Source organism: Rissa tridactyla, chromosome 4 (genome assembly GCF_028500815.1).
Source record: "Rissa tridactyla isolate bRisTri1 chromosome 4, bRisTri1.patW.cur.20221130, whole genome shotgun sequence".
NCBI lineage: Eukaryota > Metazoa > Chordata > Aves > Charadriiformes > Laridae > Rissa > Rissa tridactyla.
Window position 1 is genome coordinate 72602734 of NC_071469.1, and position 19830 is coordinate 72622563.

At 56.7% G+C, this 19830-nt stretch overlaps 2 protein-coding genes across 2 annotated transcripts; both read left to right on the top strand.

Annotated features, from left to right (window-relative positions):
- Positions 1-1157: 1157 nt before the first annotated feature.
- Positions 1158-17877, top strand: AARS1 (alanyl-tRNA synthetase 1). The gene is made up of 21 exons (XM_054200082.1): positions 1158-1239; positions 2239-2448; positions 3094-3282; positions 3925-4070; positions 5102-5293; positions 5833-5977; positions 7230-7375; positions 7941-8049; positions 8142-8292; positions 8682-8806; positions 10002-10146; positions 10797-10975; positions 11516-11629; positions 12414-12620; positions 13267-13451; positions 13884-13992; positions 14706-14819; positions 15094-15213; positions 15664-15750; positions 17150-17263; positions 17635-17877. The coding sequence occupies exons 2-21, from the start codon at positions 2305-2307 to the stop codon at positions 17818-17820; spliced, it is 2907 nt and encodes a 968-aa protein (XP_054056057.1). The 5' UTR covers positions 1158-1239; positions 2239-2304; the 3' UTR covers positions 17821-17877.
- A 145-nt stretch (positions 17878-18022) lies between these two features.
- EXOSC6 (exosome component 6) lies at positions 18023-19648 on the top strand. The gene has a single exon (XM_054200083.1). It carries the CDS (start codon positions 18044-18046, stop codon positions 18857-18859), a length of 816 nt encoding a protein of 271 aa, XP_054056058.1. The 5' UTR covers positions 18023-18043; the 3' UTR covers positions 18860-19648.
- Positions 19649-19830: the final 182 nt, after the last annotated feature.

Below are 19830 nucleotides of genomic sequence, written 5' to 3' on the forward strand. Positions count from 1 at the left end.
GTGTTGGGTTCAAAGGGACCTTTAAGGGTCACCTAGTCCAACCCCCCTACGTCAGCAACTGCAAAAGAACATGTTAAGACACATGGTTTTGTTTTACATCCTAGTCAAGGCCAGGTGCCTTCTGTGATACCCCAACCATGCCCCGACCCAAACTTCTTGATAAACTTTTAATTTTGTTCTTTAGACATCCCCCCCACCCTGTCAACTCCCCGACTGCATGACTGGAGCACGTCTGCTGTGTAGTGAAACACCCGCCCCATCTCTTAGCCGTACCCTTGTCATAGAATCACAGAATGTGTTGGGTTGGAAGGGACCTCTAAAGGCCATCCCATCCAACCCCCCTGCAGTGAGCAGGGACATCTTCAACTAGATCAGGTTGCTCAGAGCCTCATCCAGCCTGGCCTTGGATGTCTCCAGGGATGGGGCCTCCACCACCTCTCTGGGCAACCTGGGCCAGTGTCTCACCACCCTCAGTGTAAAGAACTTCTTCCTAATGTCTCATCTAAACCCGCCCTGCTCTAGTTTAAACCATTGCCCCTCGTCCTATGGCTACATGCCCTTGCAGACAGCCCCTCCCCAGCTCTCCTGTAGGCCCCCTTCGAGGACTGGAAGGTCGCTCTAAGGTCTCCTTGGAGCCTTCTCTTCTCCAGGCTGAACAACCCCAGCTCTCTCAGCCTGTCAACTCTCTCAGCTTGTCCCCTGAGACCCATGCAAGGGCCTTGTAGTTATTATGCCCACCATCAGGGAAGCCCGCAGGGGCTTTGGTCACCACCCCAGCAGCTGCTTTGCCAACCGTCCCTTGCCATCTCCCTCTTCCCCACATCCCCTTCTCGGCCTTGAGCCTTTTGCAGCCCGCTGCTGTGGCCAAGGTCTCATGGTGCTGCAGCGAGGAGGGGCTGGAGGGCCCTGACGGTCCCATCCTCCTCAGTGTCCCCCGCCCCACATCAGACCCCCAACCCCGCCATACTGGTAACTCCTAAAATGGCGGCTCCCTGCCCGGCTTCATCCCGCCCGCGTCACGTGGCCGCCGTGCCCCCTCATTGCATCAGCCGGCGGGCGGCCCGCCCCCAAGGCCGGGCGAGAGGAAGGGGCGGGGCTGACCCAGAGCGACGGCCCCGGCGACCAATCGGAAGCCGGCGTGGGGGGCGGTGGCGGGGAGGGGCGGGGCGGGCGCTGCGGCGGCGCCGGGGCGTGCGGTGCGGTGCGGTGCGGTGCGGGACGAGGGGCGGCAGCCCGGAGGTAGGGCCTGCGGGGCCACGGCGGGGGCCGCGGGGTCGCCGGGTTTCGCGGGGGGGGCCTCAGCGGGCCAGCCGCCTCCTTTGCCCGCGCCGGGCCGGGGGGAGAGGGCCTGGCGGGGCAGGGGGCCGAGGCGGACGGCGGTGAGGGGCGGGAGGGTGGCGGTGACCGGGTCTCCTCAGGTGGGGCTGCGGCGGGGTGACCTGTCTCTAGGCCCTACGGTGGCTCTCCGCAGGGCTGCTGGGCACCCGCTGTGCCCTCGCATCTCCTTGGGCACTTGCGACCGGGTGGTGTCTGGGCAGAGGCCCTGCTCTCCCCGGGAGCGGCTGCTGCGCCGAGTCCTGCCCTCCTGGGCTCCCTCCTGGGCTCCCTCCTGCCCTCGGCTCCTTCCTGCGCTCCTAAACCAACCCATTGGCCTTATTCATATGCGTAATTATTGTCGCGCTCAGCCAGGGCAGGCTGCTGGGAGCTTGGCCCTCTGGAGAACCGCATTGCGCTCCACCGGCAGAGGACAGCTATGTACCCGTTAGGATATAGCGGAGGTGCTCGCCTCCAAACCATCACCCGTGTCACAGGGCAGGTTTCCAGGCACCCCTGGAGTTTACCCTGCTTTGAGCAGGGAGGGTGGCTGAAGTGATATTCAGAGGTCATTTCCAAACACAGCCATCCTGTGGTTTAATCACCCTGAATGATTTTAGGCGTTAGCAATCCTGCCCCTTCCCTGTGTCCCTGGCAAGGTAGATGCAACCTCTTACAAAGTTCAGGATCCAGGTGGGCTTGTTTTCAAAGAACAGGAAACTTGATCTAGAAACTGGGGAGTTTGGGGAGAGGAAGTTTGGGTTTGAGTCAGCACCATTTGGGGCAGACTGATGGTTAAACTGAGGAGTCGGTGAGAGTAGTTATCAGTGTGGCTAGATCCTTTCAGGAGATGGAGGCAATGATCCTGGTGTTATTGCTTCAGCTGACACCGTGTCAGAGCCTTGTTTCTGGTTGTCTCTTCAGACTGCACCAAGGCCTTGCCGCTTTCCCTTTCGCTTGCTTTGGACAGCTGTGACTTGCAGCTTCAAGATGGAAGATACACTAACAGCTAGCCAGATCCGACAACGGTTTATTGACTTCTTCAAGAAAAACAAGCATACCTATGTGCACTCGTCTTCTACAATCCCCCTGGATGACCCCACGCTGCTCTTTGCCAATGCTGGTATGAACCAGGTAGGATTCCCATTGTGGTCCTTATGGGCATATCCTGTAGCAGTTGAAACGCGTGAAGTTATTTGCAGAGCTGTTGGTGTGGAAAATTATTGTTGTTTTCTCCTACCTTCCTTCTGGTCACAAAGAGGTGGTTGGTGTGTCTGCTGGACACGCTCCTCTGTGCTCTCACAAAATTGGCAGGAGCACTGGGAGAGGTTCCTGTGTCTGTTGGGCTGGCAGTGCAGCGATGGGAGCACTGCCAGTCTCCCTTCCTTGACCCTTTGGACCACAGCTAGTCCTGGCACAAGTGACCAGCGGCATCTTTAAAGACTGGTTGGGGCTGCTGAAGAGGCTCTGCTGGAGATCAGCACGCAGTTTTCACTGCCTTTTTTTTTCTGGTCAGCTGGGAATCTGGCTACTTTCGGTCCCTTTGGAAGTCCTGGGGCTTGGTGGGCTCCAGGAACACGCGTGTGAGCTAAGTTATAGGCAGTGCTGCAGCCTCCTCGCATGCAGGAGAGGGCAGGCTTGTTTCGGAGAGGTGCCTCAGGTATGTCCAGGCTAGTGGTATCATGACAGGGATGACGCTTACTGCCTTGGTGTTGCTTGCAACATTTGAAAACAGACTCTTAGTGCTTTTCTTGATTGCCCTGTTTTCTTTCCTCTCAGTTCAAACCCATCTTCCTCAATACTATTGACCCGTCGCACCCACTCGCTAAACTGAACAGAGCCACCAACACTCAGAAGTGCATCCGAGCAGGGGGCAAGCACAACGACCTGGATGATGTTGGGAAAGATGTCTACCACCACACTTTCTTCGAGATGTTGGGGTCCTGGTCCTTTGGGGATTATTTCAAGGTAAAATAGGCTAGGTGCAGCTCTGAATCTCTTGCACAAAGTTACCCGTCTCTATGAACTCAGCAGAGCATTTGCTAAGAGGAAGGAGAATACCTTGGTACAGAGTGGTTCCTAAGGTGCGTGTGGCTTGGAAGGGCTTGGAAGCTGCCCTGACCCTGTGGAATGTTTTGAGATTAATTACTTAAGGTTTACAAAGCTGATTATATGAACTCTGCCAGTTTGGAGTCTTCAGGCAGAGGTTTTAGTGGCTGTCCTCAAGCTGTGAGAAGTTGCATGTGCTGTGCAGCTACGATGGACCTCCAACAGGAGTGATTATAAAATAATGATCTCCTTTCCCAAGCTTGTTGATAGTGTAGTGTTTAAACTCAGAAAGAGAATGTTAAGAATACAGAATAACAGCAGAATTAAAAAGTTTTTTGGGGGCAGTGAACATGCTAGGAGTTAACTTGGCTGCATCTAGAAAGCCATATGAGATGTTCCTTTTGCCCTGTTCACTGCATATATTAATTTGCCTCTTTCTACTGTCAAAAGTCTGAAAGTTTTTGGCTCTTTAGCTGCTGATGCCTACAGTAGCCAGTACTCTGCATGGTGAAGAGAAACTCTCTTTGCATTGACTTGCTGACCTCATCTTTCCTTCTGCAGGAACTTGCTTGTAAGCTGGCACTGGAACTTCTCACCCAGGAGTTCGGCATCCCTGCTGAAAGACTCTACGTCACTTACTTTGGTGGAAACGAAGCTGCAGGACTGCAGCCAGACATGGAGTGCAAGCAGATATGGTTGAATTTGGGGTAAGGCCTTTAACCGAAGAAGGTGCATGTTTTGATGAGCAATGGTCATTTAGAGAAAGATGGCATGTGTTACGTGGCAGAGCACATGTAGCAAGAGGCTTTAACAGAATTGAAGTGTCACAAATAATGTTTGCAGGGTGGCGGAGCTGCAAAGCCAAAGGGGAGCACTCGTATTAGAAAGCTTTCACTTTAAAATCTCTGATGTAAGCTTAAGAACATAAGGGCCCCACTGGGTCAGATCAATGGTCTGACAGCAGTTGAGAAGATGCTGTTCAGGGAAAGCAGGCACGCCGGACTGCGGCCTGCACTGTGTTTTCCTCCTCCCCTCCGAACACCCACAGTCACTGGATTAGTTTGTTAGAGGGTGATCCATCTATTCCCCTTTGCCTCTGCTTGGGGCCCTGCTCCTTCAGAGTATGTCTGATTCTGGTTTGAACCTGTTGGACTTTTCTAAGTCTCCATTGTAGTCTCCCACCCTGCCTCGTCCCCTCGAAACTGAGGAGTCCTACTCTCTGCCTAAGGCAGCTATTCCACCCCTAGGTATTTTAGTTGCCCTCCTCTATACATTTGCTACTTTTGCCTCACCCCTCTTGAGATGAGGAAGTAAGTCAGAACGGCACTCAGCGCTCAAGCCGTGGGACAAAGCTTGATGTAGCAGTGAAATGATGTCTTTGGTCTTGTGGCTGTAGTCTCCTCTGAAACCTGCCACTGACCCCATGGCACACCTCTACACTGTGAGGCCGATCTCGCATGTTGGAGATCCACCTGTGTTCTCGCTGGTGGCTTTGCTGAGGTGTTGTACAGACCTCTGCGTCCACCTGGGACAAGTGCCAGGCGCCAGTGTTCACTTGATCCTCCTCAGCAAGTATCCTGAGAGCTAGGCTCTCAGATTGGTCTGTCTCAAGAGTCCGACAATTCGTCTGCTCATCCAGGGAATCAGTCTGCTGAGGTGTCTCTAGTGTAGCCCTTGGTTTAGGGAATTCTTGCCTTGCTGTTAGTCTGTGTTGTTCAATAAGAGTTTCTGGTTACAGGCTGGCTGAGGGCAGGATTCTGCCTGGCAATATGAAGGATAACTTCTGGGAAATGGGAGACACAGGCCCCTGTGGCCCTTGCAGCGAGATCCACTATGACCGTATTGGGGACAGAGATGCTTCCCACCTGGTCAATCAGGATGACCCCAATGTCCTGGAGATCTGGAACCTGGTGTTCATACAGTTCAACAGGTAAGTGAGACCTGCTTCCCTCCCCAGGCTGCTCCAGCTCGGTGTGAGGCCTTGCTTGGACTATGCACTATTTTAACTGCCCCTGGCTTGCTCATTGTTCCCTTTTGTCCAGGAGCTGTGCACTTTGTGATGCTCTGTCCCCAGACCCACCTCTACGGAAGAGGCTGGTCACACTGGCTTCAGGGACAGATCAGGAGTGTTTCCTCAGCTCATCTGAGGAAACATCCTCAGATGTATCCTCAGTTCAATAGGGAATAAGTACTATCCTGCTTGGGGTTGAAGTTGTCATTGAGGGTCTTGTCATTTATCGCAGTTGCCTTGTATATGGCTTGTGTATGGGCCGCTGTCATAAATCTGATGGAACAAAACTCATGGAGATGAGGGGAAAGATGAGGTTGCCCCTGCAGAACCTCCATCCGAAATAGAATCATAGAATTGCCTAGGTTGGAAGGGACCTTTCAGATCATCTAGTCCAACCTAACTCTGACAAAAACCATCACTAAACCATATAGCTCATCTCTCTTTTTGTGGCTGAACAGGGAAGCTGATGGGACACTGAAACCTCTTCCTAAGAAAAGTATTGATACTGGAATGGGCCTGGAGAGGCTGGTCTCTGTGCTGCAGAATAAGATGTCCAACTATGACACTGACCTTTTCGTTCCTTACTTTGAAGCCATCCAAAAGGTAGGAACTGAGGAGCCTGGGTCTGCGCCTGACCCAGCTGCATCCATTCCCTGAATCCCTGGGGAGATGCATGGGGCTGGTTGGATGGGGTGGTTATGTCTGCAGGTCTCTGCTTTCCCAGCTGCTGCGAGCCCCCCGTGGGTTTGTACTTTGCTGAGTGTGTAGGAACGCAGACTGGCACAGTAATTGCTGCCTTGGGGCACGTTTCCAGGGGAGAACACGGGACAATGAGCAGTGCAGCTTTCCCAGATGTTTCCTGTGGACTCTCCTGCTTGCGCAATCCTTGGTCTTCTCCGAGTGGGAGATGCTCTGCAGTCCCGTATGGCCAAGGGCCATCTTTTTGCCATGTGGTAGAGAGCACGTTGTCCTTCAGGCTCCCACCTGGAGGAACATGCTGATGTGTAGAAAATTCCCTGAGAGAAGGTCTGTTCCATAAACCGTGACGGTTGCTTGCAGAACCAGTGTGCTGTTGCTGCATCTTCCTGGGTAGGCCCATTTTACCAGTGCTGGGAACTCCTGCATGCAAGTCCACCAAGCCTTTTTTTGGCTCTGTGGAAGCAGCAGAGCTTCCTGGCTGCAGATCATGCTGGAAGAAACACAGGGAGAAGAGCCCAGGCTGAAGCCTTTCGTGGGGATGAGGTGTGGAGCTTCAGAGCTGGAATTAGAGGACTGCTTTTCTTGGATGTTAAAGCCACTGGCTAGACACAGCCCATGTGTCTTGTCTGCCTTCCTGCAGTGTGCTGGGAGCCTGGGTGTAGGGACTGTGCCATGCTGTGAGCACTAACTTGTTACAGGAGTATCTTTCCCTTGGGTATGGCTAAAAACACCCTAAAAGAGGGAAGCTGGGACCTTTCCCCACGTGACAGAATTTGAGAAGTTCCTTGGCTGGGCAGCTTGTGCCAGGCAGGAGTCCTTGCCTGTAAAACAGATGATTTCCCTGCTCTCTGCCCCTGTCCCTCTCTCTTCTGTCCTGGGCTCTTAGTGTTGGGATAAATCGGCTTTTCTTCCCTCTGGTTTTGGAGATCCTTTGGCCCTGGAAATGCGGGCTGTGGCATCATGCAGAGGCTCACAGCATTTCCTCTTTCCTGGCTTCTCCGAGTCATCTCTTTCCAAGAGGAGTGTGCCACCTCTGTGGCTGCGGGCAGTGGGATGGGGCTGACTTCTGAGGCGCTTCCCTGTTGTTCTGCTGCGGTGCTGGTCCCCCCTGTCCCTAATTGTCCCCTATGCCTACCGCCTTCTCCTCTCTGCACAGGGCACGGGTGCCAGGCCCTACATGGGGCAGGTTGGTGCTGAGGATGCCGACGGTATAGACATGGCCTACCGTGTGCTGGCTGACCACGCACGGACCATCACGCTGGCCCTTTCTGATGGGGGCAGACCTGACAACACTGGCAGAGGGTAAGAAGGGAGCTGCCGCAATGCCGCGGCTCCCATTCTTGTTCAGCACGTCTTCCCTGAGGGATCTGGGATCTCGTGTGTCTCTGGGATGTCGCCGAATTCATCGTTAAAGCAGTGGATAGCAGAGTGTTTGCTCAGTACATTTGACACTTGAATTCCTGTAGCAAGACCTGCCCAAAAGACCAAGACACACAGGTCTGAGGGTTCTTGTGGGTACCAGTCCTGCTGTGTCAGCCCCCAGAAAGCATCACTGCGGGCAGACAGACGCAAAACCCTGCTTGGTGCAGTGGTGCTGTCAAAAACAGCAATGAAGTTTGGGCTGCGGGGCTGTGCTGTGGGTGTTGCTGGACTCAACGGGACTGACTTAAGCTCGCAGTGAGTCCAGGTCACAGAGCTGGGCCCTGGCGCCTCGCCTCTGGCTCGCTGCTGGTGCAAGCAGCTACTTGAGGAGAGAGAACCCTGTGCTTTTGCTCCTGGGAGGGGGTGCTGGTCGGTGGGTGCTGGTGGATCCCCTGAGCACAGCTCAGAGGTGTACGTTTGTATGAGGGGTTCTGCCGTTCCCTAGGTACGTGCTGAGGCGGATTCTCCGACGGGCTGTGCGCTACTCCCATGAGAAGCTCAATGCCCCCAAGGGCTTCTTTGCTACTCTGGTTGATGTGGTGGTGCAGTCGCTGGTAAGTTCTTCCCCTCCACTGTATCTGCTGAAGGCTTCTCTGCTGAGGTGTGCGGATCCATGCTGAAGGACTAATCCTCTTGGGTCTGCCAGGGAGATGCCTTTCCTGAGCTGAAGAAGGACCCAGACATGGTGAAGGACATTATCAACGAAGAAGAGGATCAGTTCCTGAAAACGCTCAGCAGAGGACGTCGCATCCTGGACAGGAAGATCCAGAGCCTGGGGGACAGTAAAACCATCCCTGGTAAGGCTGTGACTTCAGGCTGGATGCACCAAAAGACACTTATTGTCTGGGACCGGGTTAGAGGTCAACTGGGCTGGGAGCTGAGAGTTGGGGGAAGGTCGGGGGGGGACAGAGTTGGAGTCAAAAAACCATCACTCAGAGCTGGGCCACCGGTATCGCCTCTGGCCTGTGTTCAGTTGCTCAGGTTTCTAAGCTGCCCAGGCACAACATGATAGCGTGATCTCTGTGCTGTCAGAGAGGGGCCTTTTAGATATTCGCGTTCACCAGACCTGTTCCCTCTCCTACCATAGCGCAGAGCCAGTTGGGTGGGACAGAGCCAGTCGGAGAGGTGGGAAGGGAGCAGTGTCTCACGGAACAGGAGTGCTGACTGCTCTGCATTTTCTCTGAAGGTGATACTGCCTGGCTGCTGTATGACACCTATGGTTTTCCTGCTGATCTCACTGGGCTGATTGCAGAGGAGAAGGGCCTTGTTGTGGACATGGAGGGCTTTGAAGAAGAGCGGAAAAATGCACAGGTAGATAACAGCTCCCGGGGAGCCAGTCTGTGAGTGGGCAGGGAGGATTCCCTTCCTTTTAGTTTGCTGTCATGAGTCTCTGCTCCTTTCTTACCAGGGCTGCTCGCACCCTGAGTGCCCCAGTGCATGCAGTTGCTGTAGGACATGTCTTTTCTGTGCAGCCAGGGCTGGGTTTGCTCACTAACACTGTGAGCAGGTGGAGGGAGGTCATCCTCCCCCTCTACTCTGCCCTGGGGAGGCCGAATCTGGAGTGCTGGGTCCAGTTCTGGGCTCCCTGGTTCAAGAAGGAGAGGGAACTGCTGGACGGGGGACAGCAAAGGGCTACCAAGATGCTGAGGGGACTCGAACACCTCTCTGATGAAGAAAGGCTGAGGGACTCGGGGCTGTTCAGTCTGCAAAAAAGATGACTGAGGGGGGATCTTATCAACGCTTATAAACATTTAAAAGGTGGGTGTCAGGAGGATGGGGCCAGGCTCTTCTCAGTGGTGCCCAGCGACAGGACAAGGGGTAACGGGCACAAACTTGACCATAGGAAGTTCCATCTCAACATGAGGAGGAACTTCTTTCCTGTGAGGGTGGCAGAGCCCTGGCACAGGCTGCCCAGAGAGGTGGTGGAGTCTCCGTCTCTGGAGACATTCCAAACCCGCCTGGACGCGTTCCTGTGCCACCTGCTGTGGGTGACCCTGCTCTGGCAGGGGGTTGGACTGGATGATCACCAGAGGTCCCTTCCGACCCCTTCCGTTCTGTGATTCTGTGATTGTGAGGCCTGGGGCCTTGAGCACAGCCTTCATACAGAGCTGGTGGAGTGCTGGGAGCATCTCCCCACTCTCCTGTTCTGGACAGGGAAGTTCTGGATTTCCCTGTCCCAGGAGCGGTCTTGCAGCAGGTCTGCAGCTTGGGTGCCTCTCCCAGCAGTTTGCTGCAGCAGCAGAAAGTGGCATTGACCAGCTGGCTGGGTGCTTGCCTTGCCCTGTCTGGGCTCAGGCCTACGTTGGCTGCATGCTGGTCACGCTGGAACAGCCTGCTCTGAAGTCAGAAAAGATGGGAGCATTCCAGCAGCTGGCACACGGCGTCCCAGAGCAAAGCTCTGAACCCAGGAGCTCTCAGGGATGCAAGTGAGGCATGCAATTAGGCTGGCGTGCATGGACCAGCGCTGAGGTGGGTTTTCTCAAACTTTGGTGCTTGTCGTTGGCAGCTCAAATCCCAAGGGAAAGGTGCCGGAGGGGAGGACCTCATCATGCTGGACATCTATGCCATCGAAGAGCTAAGGGCCCGAGGGCTGGAGGTGACTGACGACTCGCCAAAATACAGCTACGCTTCAGATCAGAACGGTGCCTATGGTATGAAAAAAAACCTTCTCTGAATCATCCTCTGCTGCCAAACCTTTCCTGGCACGTACCTCAACCAGATCCCCTCTGGGCTCGCCTTTCCTGGGACATGGAGGTGGGAGTGGAAATGTTTGCAGGTGAATAGCCTGCTTGTAACAAAGGGAGCAGGGAAAGAGGAGGGGAGACTGTTTTGAGGGCTGCCCTTCTGGTCAGGTCCATTGTTGCCAACCTGGTCAAGAGAGTCTTAAGGGCATTCGTGTTCCCTGCAGTTTTGTGTTTGTGTTTCCCAGCTGCCCTTTTGCCAGTGTCATGGGAGACTGCAGTTTCTTCTTGGTCTGTCCTCAGCCCACTTGCTCTGTCTCTTGCTCCTAATTCTTTGATTTGGTGGAGATTCAGGAGGCCCCAGGCTTGTAGCAGCACACGTGGCTGACTTTTACTGCATAGGTGTGGAGGGAACTGACAGCCCCTGCCTTGGAGAGCATGGAATGAAATTTCCTCTTATCCACCTAACTGTTGCCCTGGTTCTTTCTCCTTACCCCCTGCAAATGTAGCTGCCGTGAACTCCTGCAATAGGTGGGAGTTGTTGCTATGAAGTTCTGCTCCCATGTGGTGTCTACAAGGTTTTCCTATTTTACTGACATTGCCTGTTGTCCCGGTGACAGATTTTGGGAGCCTCGTGGCCACGGTGAAAGCCATCCGCAGGGAGAAGAAGTTTGTGGAGGAGGTATCCACTGGCCAGGAATGTGGGATAGTGCTGGACCGGACCTGCTTCTACGCCGAGCAGGGTGGGCAGATCTACGACGAGGGCTACATGGTCAAGGATGACGACGGCAGGGAGGATGTGAGTGGGCCTGAGAGCCTTCGGCTAGACTGAGCTGGGGCCTGGGCAGGTGCCTCCAAAGAAGGAGAAGGGACCAAGCAAGCTCCAGCAATTTCCTGTCCGTGGCAGGTGTCAGGCGTTGCACAGGTTTCATTTTTGGGGGTGCAGCACGGCACAGACATGCTGGAGTTTGTTCCCCTTGCTTCTTGCGGAGCTGAACTCGGTGCAGCAGTGTCGGGCTGTTGCCAGAACGTGGGTGCCTGCTGTGGTGGTGCTGGGATCGCTGTGCAGAAGGACAGCGCTTTTGAGCTGTGACGGGGACCTGGGGTGGGGAGCTCTTTCAGCTCTGCTGTGCCCCATAACCGTGCTCCACCTTCATTCTCTTCTCTGCTTTGTGGCCCTGTGTGCTGTGCCTGGGGACATTGAGCTTTCTCCTATCGCACACACCAGTCTGGCTCTCAGCTGAGACATTTCCAGTTGCAGCTCAGACCTCTGGCTGGACTGTCTGACTCCCCATGGCCTCCCACCCTGCTCACTGGGTGCATTTCCCTCTTTGTACAGAAAACAGAATTCACGGTGAAGAACGTGCAGGTCCGAGGAGGCTACGTGCTTCACATAGGAACTCTATATGGAAGCTTGAAAGTAGGAGATCAGGTCCACCTGTCTATTGATGAGGTAAGTTAAGGCATGGTATAATAACACAGGGCCTCATCTCTTTTTCCCTGGATTTTGTCTCCTTTGTTTCCATTGGTGCCACTTAAGTGGCCTGGAGTTTGGGGCCTGCTCTCCCCGTGGCACACGATGCAGGCAAGCAACTTGGCCCTTCCAGTCTGGCTGACACGAGGCCTCTCCTGCCTGGCACATGCCTTTCTCCTACCATGAGGCAGATAACACCCCGCTGGTTCAGAGCCACACTCCCTGGGTTTTGCCGACCAGCAGCAGGACCACGTTTTGGGTCCTGGCTGGGAGGCGGAGCAGGTATGGCGCTCCACTGCGTTGTGGATGACAGCGGAGAGCCTGGGCTGTCTGCCCCACTCCAGACACGGCTCCTGTGGGCTCAGCCTGCTCAGTGAGCGCTCGGTTGAACCTAGTCTGCAAAATGCATTTGCCCTCCCTATAGAGGTGGCACCTTTGGAGCAAGAGGGAAGGCTTCCATCTTGTGCTTTTTCCTTCTGAGGAGCAGAGATCAGTGTCTGTAACCTGGCCTGTCGTTGGCCTCTCTCCAGACAGGCCCAACAAGGGGACTGCCAGGGAAAAGCCATGCACGAATTTGGTGGGGAATGTCCTGCCTGCTCCCGTAGCAGAGGCTCCAAGGCAGCAAAGCATGAGAACTTGTTTCTGGTCTCCTGAGCCAGTTCGGTTTCTGTTGGAGCAGCGGGTTAAACTTTCACTTCTGCTGCTAGAGGTGATCTTGGCTCTGCAGTGTGGGACCCCGTCTAACGGTGGTTTCCTCCATCAGACAAGGCGGAGGCCGGTCATGAGCAACCACACGGCAACCCACATCCTCAACTTCGCCCTGCGCTCAGTCTTGGGGGAAGCTGACCAGAGAGGGTCGCTGGTCGCACCGGACAGGCTGCGGTTCGACTTCACAGCCAAGGGAGCCTTGTCTACCCAGGAAATCAAGAAGGTTGAAGGGATTGCCAACCAGATGATTGAGGAGGCAAAGGTGGGTATGGCCGCCGGGTTGGATATACTCAAGATAAAAAATACCTTGAGTCAAGCTTTTGGATGATGGGAATTAGGCGCAGCAGGAATCTTAGGAGCTGCTGACGCAGACCTGTGCACAGATTGGCATCACCTCGGAGCATTTTGTGTGGGAAAACTCCAGGTAGATTGCTCTGTTCATTGGTACCGAGCCCTGTCTGGGGAGTGTTTCTATGCTAGTGTCACATTAGCTACAAGAGCCAGGAAGTTTGGCAGAGTAGTTTTGCAGGCCTGGCTGGATTTACAGCGTACACCCAGACTCCTCAGTGATGAGTCCTCAACACGAGAGAATTCCGCTGGCTGGTGCCAGCTGTGAGTCAGAACAGCCCCTGGAGGACCCTGTGCTCTGCTCAGGAGTCTGTGGTGATAAATGAAGGTACAGCAGCAGGGGGGCTCTGAGCGGGCAGTGGTGTCGGGAATAGTTTGAAGTTGAGGTGCCTGTCAATGACTTCAAGATCCCTGCAGCCCAACGAACCCCAGCTCAGGTGAGGCATGTAACTTCCCTTTTAGGATCTTTTGGAGGAAGTCAGGATTCCCTGGGAATGCGGGCCCTCAGTCACAGCTGACAGGACCGGCTCTTACCTGCGTCCCTTTCCTGTCCTCTGCAGCCCGTGTACGCCAAGGACTGCCCTCTCGCAGCAGCGAAAGCCATCCAAGGACTGCGGGCAGTTTTTGACGAGACCTACCCCGATCCTGTCCGCGTGGTCTCGATTGGCATCCCTGTGGAGGAGCTGCTGGCTGACCCCTCTGGCCCCGCAGGCTCCGTCACTTCTATTGAGTTCTGCGGAGGCACGTGAGTATCCGGAGAGGCCGGGGAAGGCAGCGGGGGGGGGCCGAAAAGGAGTCCCTGGGGAGCCCGAGCTCTTTTGTGAGTGCTGTGGGCGTGTGCTGGGCACAGCCAGGGTAGAGCTGGAGGTGGTGGCGATGATGTGCCTTTGCGTTCCCAGTCCTGAGTCAAGCCGTGTTTCAAATCAGCCTTTTCAGGCAGGGAAATTGCCTGTATCCTATCCCTGCCCACACACATAGTCTCTGACAGAGCTGGGAACATATCCCTTGCCACCCTTTCCTCGCTCGTTTGCTTTTAGCAGCTGGGTCGGGTTTTCTGCCTGTCCCCACGCTTGCTGCATCTCCCTGGCAGGGTGGTTTTCTTGTTCCCATGCTGATTCCTGCTGAGATGAGAGGTGAACTTCTGACTCTTGTGGGTCTTTCTTGGTTCTTTCCAAAGGCACTTGCAGAACTCCAGCCACGCTGGCCCCTTTGTGATTGTTTCAGAAGAAGCAATTGCTAAAGGCATCCGGAGGATAGTTGCAGTCACCGGGGCTGAAGCTCGGAAGGTAAGGAGAGGCAGGAGAAATCCCTGTCCTGTGGGAAATCGTTGGCACAAGCATGCACGGATATTAACCCTGTGCCAAGGTCCTCTTCATTTATGTTTGCCCAGTATCCCTCAGCACCAGGGGGAACTGGTGTGTGTGTCTGAGGGATTTGTGGCTTGGACTCCACCAACGCAGTGCAGAGAAGGATGCTGCTGTTAGCAAAGGCTGTGCTGGAGGCCCCTGGCTGTGCTACAGCCAGAAGAGAGAGCTGGGAGGGAAGGGGGTGGAAAGTCTTGGCTGTAGCTGTTGCGTTAGAAGGGCCTAGGGTGGATCCTGGGGGCCAGCCTGACACCCTGGTTCTGGTCAAGTGCTGCCTGCTTTGGCTCTGCTGCTTCCCAAGGAGTTACTGAACCCCACCCTGGGGCTGCAGTGTTCTTCACTCCTAAGAATCATAGAATTGCCTAGGTTGGAAGGGACCTTTCAGATCATCAAGTCCAACCAGCAACCTAACACTTAACGCTTAAACAAAACCACCGCTAACTCATGTCCCTCAGCACCACGTCTACCTTCTTTTAAATCCCTCCAGGGATGGCTACTCCACCACTTCCCTGGGCAGCCTGTTCCAATGTTTGATAACCCTTTCCGTGAAGAAATTTTCCCTTCTCATGGTGGTGGCCAAGAGCCCATCCGGCTAAATCTCCCTCCCTGACTTAACTCAGATTGTGTTCTCCTAGGCCCTCAGGAAAGTCGACAGCCTCAGGAAACTCTTGTCAGCCCTGGAGGCCAAGGTGAAGGTCCAGACAGCTCCCAACAAGGATGTGCAGAAGGAGATCACGGATCTCAGTGAGGTGAGGATGGTAGCAGTGCTTTGCCTTCTCAAAGTGAGTTAGGACCTTGATTGCCAGCACTGGGTGGTTTTAATGAGGCCCACATTCAGCTTCCTGCTCCTGCCTGAGCAGAGGTCCCCGCCCTGCGTCCTCTGGGTGCTGCAGCCAGCACCTCCTGCCCGATTTGTGGGGCGCTGGGAGAGGAGGGGAAGTTCATGGGTGTGGTGCAGCATCCCCTGCCTCCAGCCGTGGCCACTGGTACCTCTAACCCTCTCTGCCCACTCCTGTTTTGCAGACACTGGCCACTGCTGTTATCCCACAGTGGCAGAAAGATGAACTGAGAGAGGCTGTTAAAGCACTGAAGAAAGTTATGGATGACCTGGACCGAGCAAGCAAAGCCGACATCCAGAAACGAGTAAGCCCTGGGTGGGAATAAAGAACACCGCAGGGGGAGCTGTGGGGGGCTCCCTTGCGAGCTCCACTTGTGCCCGGTGTGGAAGGGAGCTGAGCTGTGGGGATGCCCCTGGTGCTGTTCGGCCTCTCCTGCTCCTTCCCAGGGCATGGCCACCGCCACGCTTGTTCCCTGGGCGCGTGGTATGGGTGGTGCGTGGTTCTTCCTCCTGGATCCCATTGGATTTTCCTGGAGGAGGAATCGTGCACAGCATTGCTGCTGCCTTGTAGGCCACACACCCGCCTGCCAACACGTTTTGTTCTCGGCTGCGGAGTGTGGGGCTGCTCTGGGCTGGGCCATGGGTATTTTGGGGCACCTTGGGGGCCTCTGTACCTGCGGGGAAGCTCTACCCAAGTGGTTCTTGTGTCCATATGCCATGTGTCTGCTGTAGCATCTGACCACTGCTGTTCTCAGGTGCTGGAGAAGACCAAGCAAGTCATTGAGAGTCACCCTAACCAGCCCCTGGTCATCATGGAAATGGAAAATGGAGCCTCAGCGAAGGTATGGGAAGGCCTGGTCTCCTCAACAACCTTGCTTGTGCCTGAGGAGCAGTTGGGTGGACTCTGGCCGCTTGGGGAGGCAGTGCTGTGTTACAGAGCTGTCTCTCTTGCCACCCCTGAGCAGTGGCTAGTGAAGAGGGGGAGGACCACTGCGACACCCTCTGCTTCCCACCTCCCGGACTAACACATGGGTTTGCAGGGGTGGGGTGGGGTCTGGACCAGACCTGGTGGTGGATAGGGACCCCAATAGAATGGCATTGTGTCCCGGGTAAGGCCCATCCAGGAGCAGTCACGATGCTAAAATGCAGGCTGAAGGAACTCCGAACAGGAGCTCTGCCAAGCCATGGAAGTCGTGATGCTTGTGGCCATTGCAGATCAGCTCTGGGAACAGCGTCCTGGGCTGCGTGTGCGGACAGAGCCGGGCAGAGAGCTGCTCCCCACCTCCTGGGCACTGTCTGCTGCAGCGAGGTTCAAATTCTTCTCCGGCCAGGGCTGAAACCGCTCCTTCCCTCCTCCACGCACAAGTTCAGTTTCTTCCTGAGCGATTTCTGGTGTGGATAAAAGCTCCCTTGTGTGCGCTGTGCCGCAGCGCTGAGCCCAGCGAGTGCCAGGCAGCGGGGGCCGATGGCGCCCTGAGGTTGGACCACTCGGGTTTTAATGCCCTATTTAAATTTTCACTCCGAGAGTCTCAGAGCTGATCCTGCTTACAGACACCCACTCGCTCTCTGTGGCTGTCCCCATCCTCTCGATGCCAGCGCTCCTGCTCCCAGTGGGTACCAAAGCAGCATTCTCCCTGGCAGAAGGGTTCGTCCCAGGGGATGGTGGTTCTGTATCCAGCTAGAGAAGCACCACTTTGCTCACTGGAGGGGCCACTCCCAGAGCTTTTGCTGCATCAAACTGCCTATGCAAGCAAAGGATGATGGTCTCCTTGAGAATAACTGGATGCCTGGCAGTCCCCCCGGTCTCCCCTGGGTGCCCGCTGTGTCTGATAATCCTTGCAGCTTCTTCATGCTGCATTTGGGTCCTCCTGACTCGCTGCAGAGCAGCTGCTCCCTCCCGCTGGGAGCTCACATCGCGGGGCAGAGCATTTTCCCCTCCAGACGGCACGCTCGGGCAAAGGTTCGCTTGCTTTGGGGCCAGTTCTTCCTGTTCCCAGATAACTGAGCAAGGGGAAATAAAAGCAGCTCCTCACTCCTGCCTCCATGTAGCCGTGAGGGGACACGGCCAGGGCTGGTGGCCCCTGCAAGGCTTCTGCAGAGCCGAGGAAGTGAAGATTGCTCGTGTTCGGGAGAAGGAGCGCTGCAGGGTGCTGCTGCCTGGTTTAATGCAAGTCCAGACCCCTGAGGGGCTGGTTGTGAGCACAGGGAAGGTGAGCTTGCAATGATCGTGTTCTCCTACAGGCCCTGAACGAGTCCCTGAAGCTCTTCAAGACTCACTCCCCGCAGACCGCCACCATGCTCTTCGCTGTCGATAACGAAGCCGGCAGGATCACCTGCCTCTGTCAAGTTCCCCAGGTAACGCCGAGACTCGCTCTGCCTTTCTCTGCGCCTCGGTGGAGGAGCTGCAGCCTCCAGGGAGTAATCATCTAAACGCTACACGGCCAAAACTCACTTGGGCTGGCGAAAGCCGTGACCCTTGTGCTTTGGGTTATCATCATGCTGCGGAGTCGGGAGGGGGAAAGGGTGTTGTTCTCAGAAACGGGGAAGAGCCAGGACTTGGTGCAGTTGTAGGCATGGGGGCAAGCACTCTGCCCCTGCTCTGCTGGCCCAGGAGCTGCACCCGGGAGAGCTTTGTCCTGTCGTACCGCACTCGCAGACCATCTTCCCTCGCTGCTGGCTGGGCTGAGGTCAAACTCCGGCTTTTTCTTGTTTCTTTTCCTACCCAGGAGACCGCAAATAAGGGGCTGAAGGCCAGCCAGTGGGTGCAGGAGGTGTCTGGCTTGATGGATGGCAAAGGCGGTGGGAAAGACGTCTCGGCGCAGGCTACGGGCAAGAACGTGGGTTGTCTGCAGGAGGCCCTTAAACTGGCCACGGACTTTGCCCGGCTCCGGCTGGGGGAGCTGAAGAACTGACCCCCCTTCTTGGAGGGGGGGGTGACCAACGTCCCCCCCGTCCCCTCCTGCCCGTCCCCTGCCTGCTGCTGAGCCACCACCCGCCTTTCCCTATCAATAAAGCGATTAAACGCCGCCTGTCCTGCGCCGTGCTGACGGGGGCGGGCCCGGCCGGGCTCCTCCTCTTCCTCCTCCTGCTCCTCCTCCTCCTCCATCCCCTCGCTGCCTGTTTTCCGGGCCGAACATGCCGCTGGATCACCGCCGGGTGCGGGGTCCGGAGGAATCGCAGCCCCCGGAGCTGTGGGGGGGAACGAGGAAAGATGAGGAGGAGGATGAAGACGAAGCCCCCAGGGACCCCTGCGCCTTGCGGCCGCTCTTCGCCCGGGCCGGGCTGCTGAGCCAGGCGGAGGGCTCGGCCTACCTGGAGCTGGGCGGTGGAACCAAGGTCCTCTGTGCCGCCTGGGGCCCGCGGGAAGCTGGCGAGCTCGGGGCCACAGGAGGTGGCCAACTCCTCTGCGAGTTCCGCCGGGCCCCCTTCGCCGGCCGCGGGGCTCGCTGGAGGCCGGGCACGGCGACCGAACGGGAAGCGGAGCGGGAAGCGGCGGCGGCTTTGCGGGAAGCCTTGGAGCCGGCGGTGCGGTTGTCCCGTTACCCGCGGGCTCGGCTGGCTGTCAGCGCTCTGCTGCTGCAGGACGGTGGCTCGGCGCTGGCGGCCGCCATCAGCGCTGCCGCCTTGGCCCTGGCCGATGCCGGGGTGGAGATGTACGATCTGGCGGTGGGATGCGCCTTGTGCCGCTCTCCCGGTCCGGCTGCTCCGTGGATGCTGCAACCTGCAGAGCCCGAGGAACGTCGCGCCGTGGCCCGGCTCACCGTGGCTCTGCTGCCCGCTCTCAACCAAGTGTCGGCAGTGCTGGGGGGCGGGCAGGGCAGCCCTCCCGACACCTGGGCGCAGGCCCTTCGACTCGGCATCGACGGCTGCCACCGCCTCTACCCTGTGCTGCGGCAGAGCCTGCTGCGGGCCGCCCGGCGCCGCGATGCTGCTGCTGCCACCACCGCCTGAGCGCTGAGGATGCCCGGGTGGCACTCGTCTGGGGATGGGGTCCTCTCCCAAAGCTGCCCTCGGTGCTGCTGGAGACCCTAGGGCCTGCCTGAGCCACGCCTTGTGATCCTGGAGACACCCAGAGCCTGCCCGATCCACACGTTGTGCTCCTGGAGACTCCCAGAGCCTTGCCTGATCCACACCTCGTGCTCCTGGAGACACCCAGAGCCTGCCTGATCCACACCTTGTGCTCCTGAAGACACCCTAGAGCCTGCCTGATCCGCACTTCATGCTCCTAGAGACCCCCCAGAGCCTGCCCAAGCCAGCCCTTGAGCTGCTTGAGACTTCCCGGAGGTGCCCACACAGCTGGAGACCCAAGAAACCTCCCCAAGAACACCGGACCCTCCTGCCACCGGCGAGCCCCCGCACTGCCCGAGCCCCCCCGGAGCCTGCCTGAGGAGCCCCTGTGTTGCAGGAGACCCCTCCCGCGTGGACCCACGGGATCCAAGCAGCCTGACACGCTGCTGGAACCCCCCAAGAACAGCCTCCATACTGCCTCCGCTACCCAAGACCTCTGTCTGAGGAGCTGGCTGCGCCACGGGACCCCACAGCCCACCCTGCGGTGGCACCGGGGCTGAGCCCCCCACACCCAGCTGCCCCCCGCGGCCATCCACGCAGGCAGGGTGCAGGCAGGAACCATGCCGTGGCGCAGGCTGCCCATCCCTTGGACCTTGGCCCAGGCAGCGCTTCAGGGTGGCAGAGATGTGTTCCGTTAGGGGTTTTTTAATAATAAATGTTTTTTTCTGGTGAGTCTTCTCGCCTGCCTGGCTCCGCTGGGGCCTCTGCCAGCCGTGGGCAGAGGTGGAAGGATGCTCTCGTGGTGCTGCCAGGCACCGGGGTCACCCTCTTCTGCTCCCGTTGTCCTTCCTTGAGGGTTGCAGAGGGAGCCAGGCGCTGCCTTGGGGTCTGGTTATTCCCGAGGATGGAGGGGA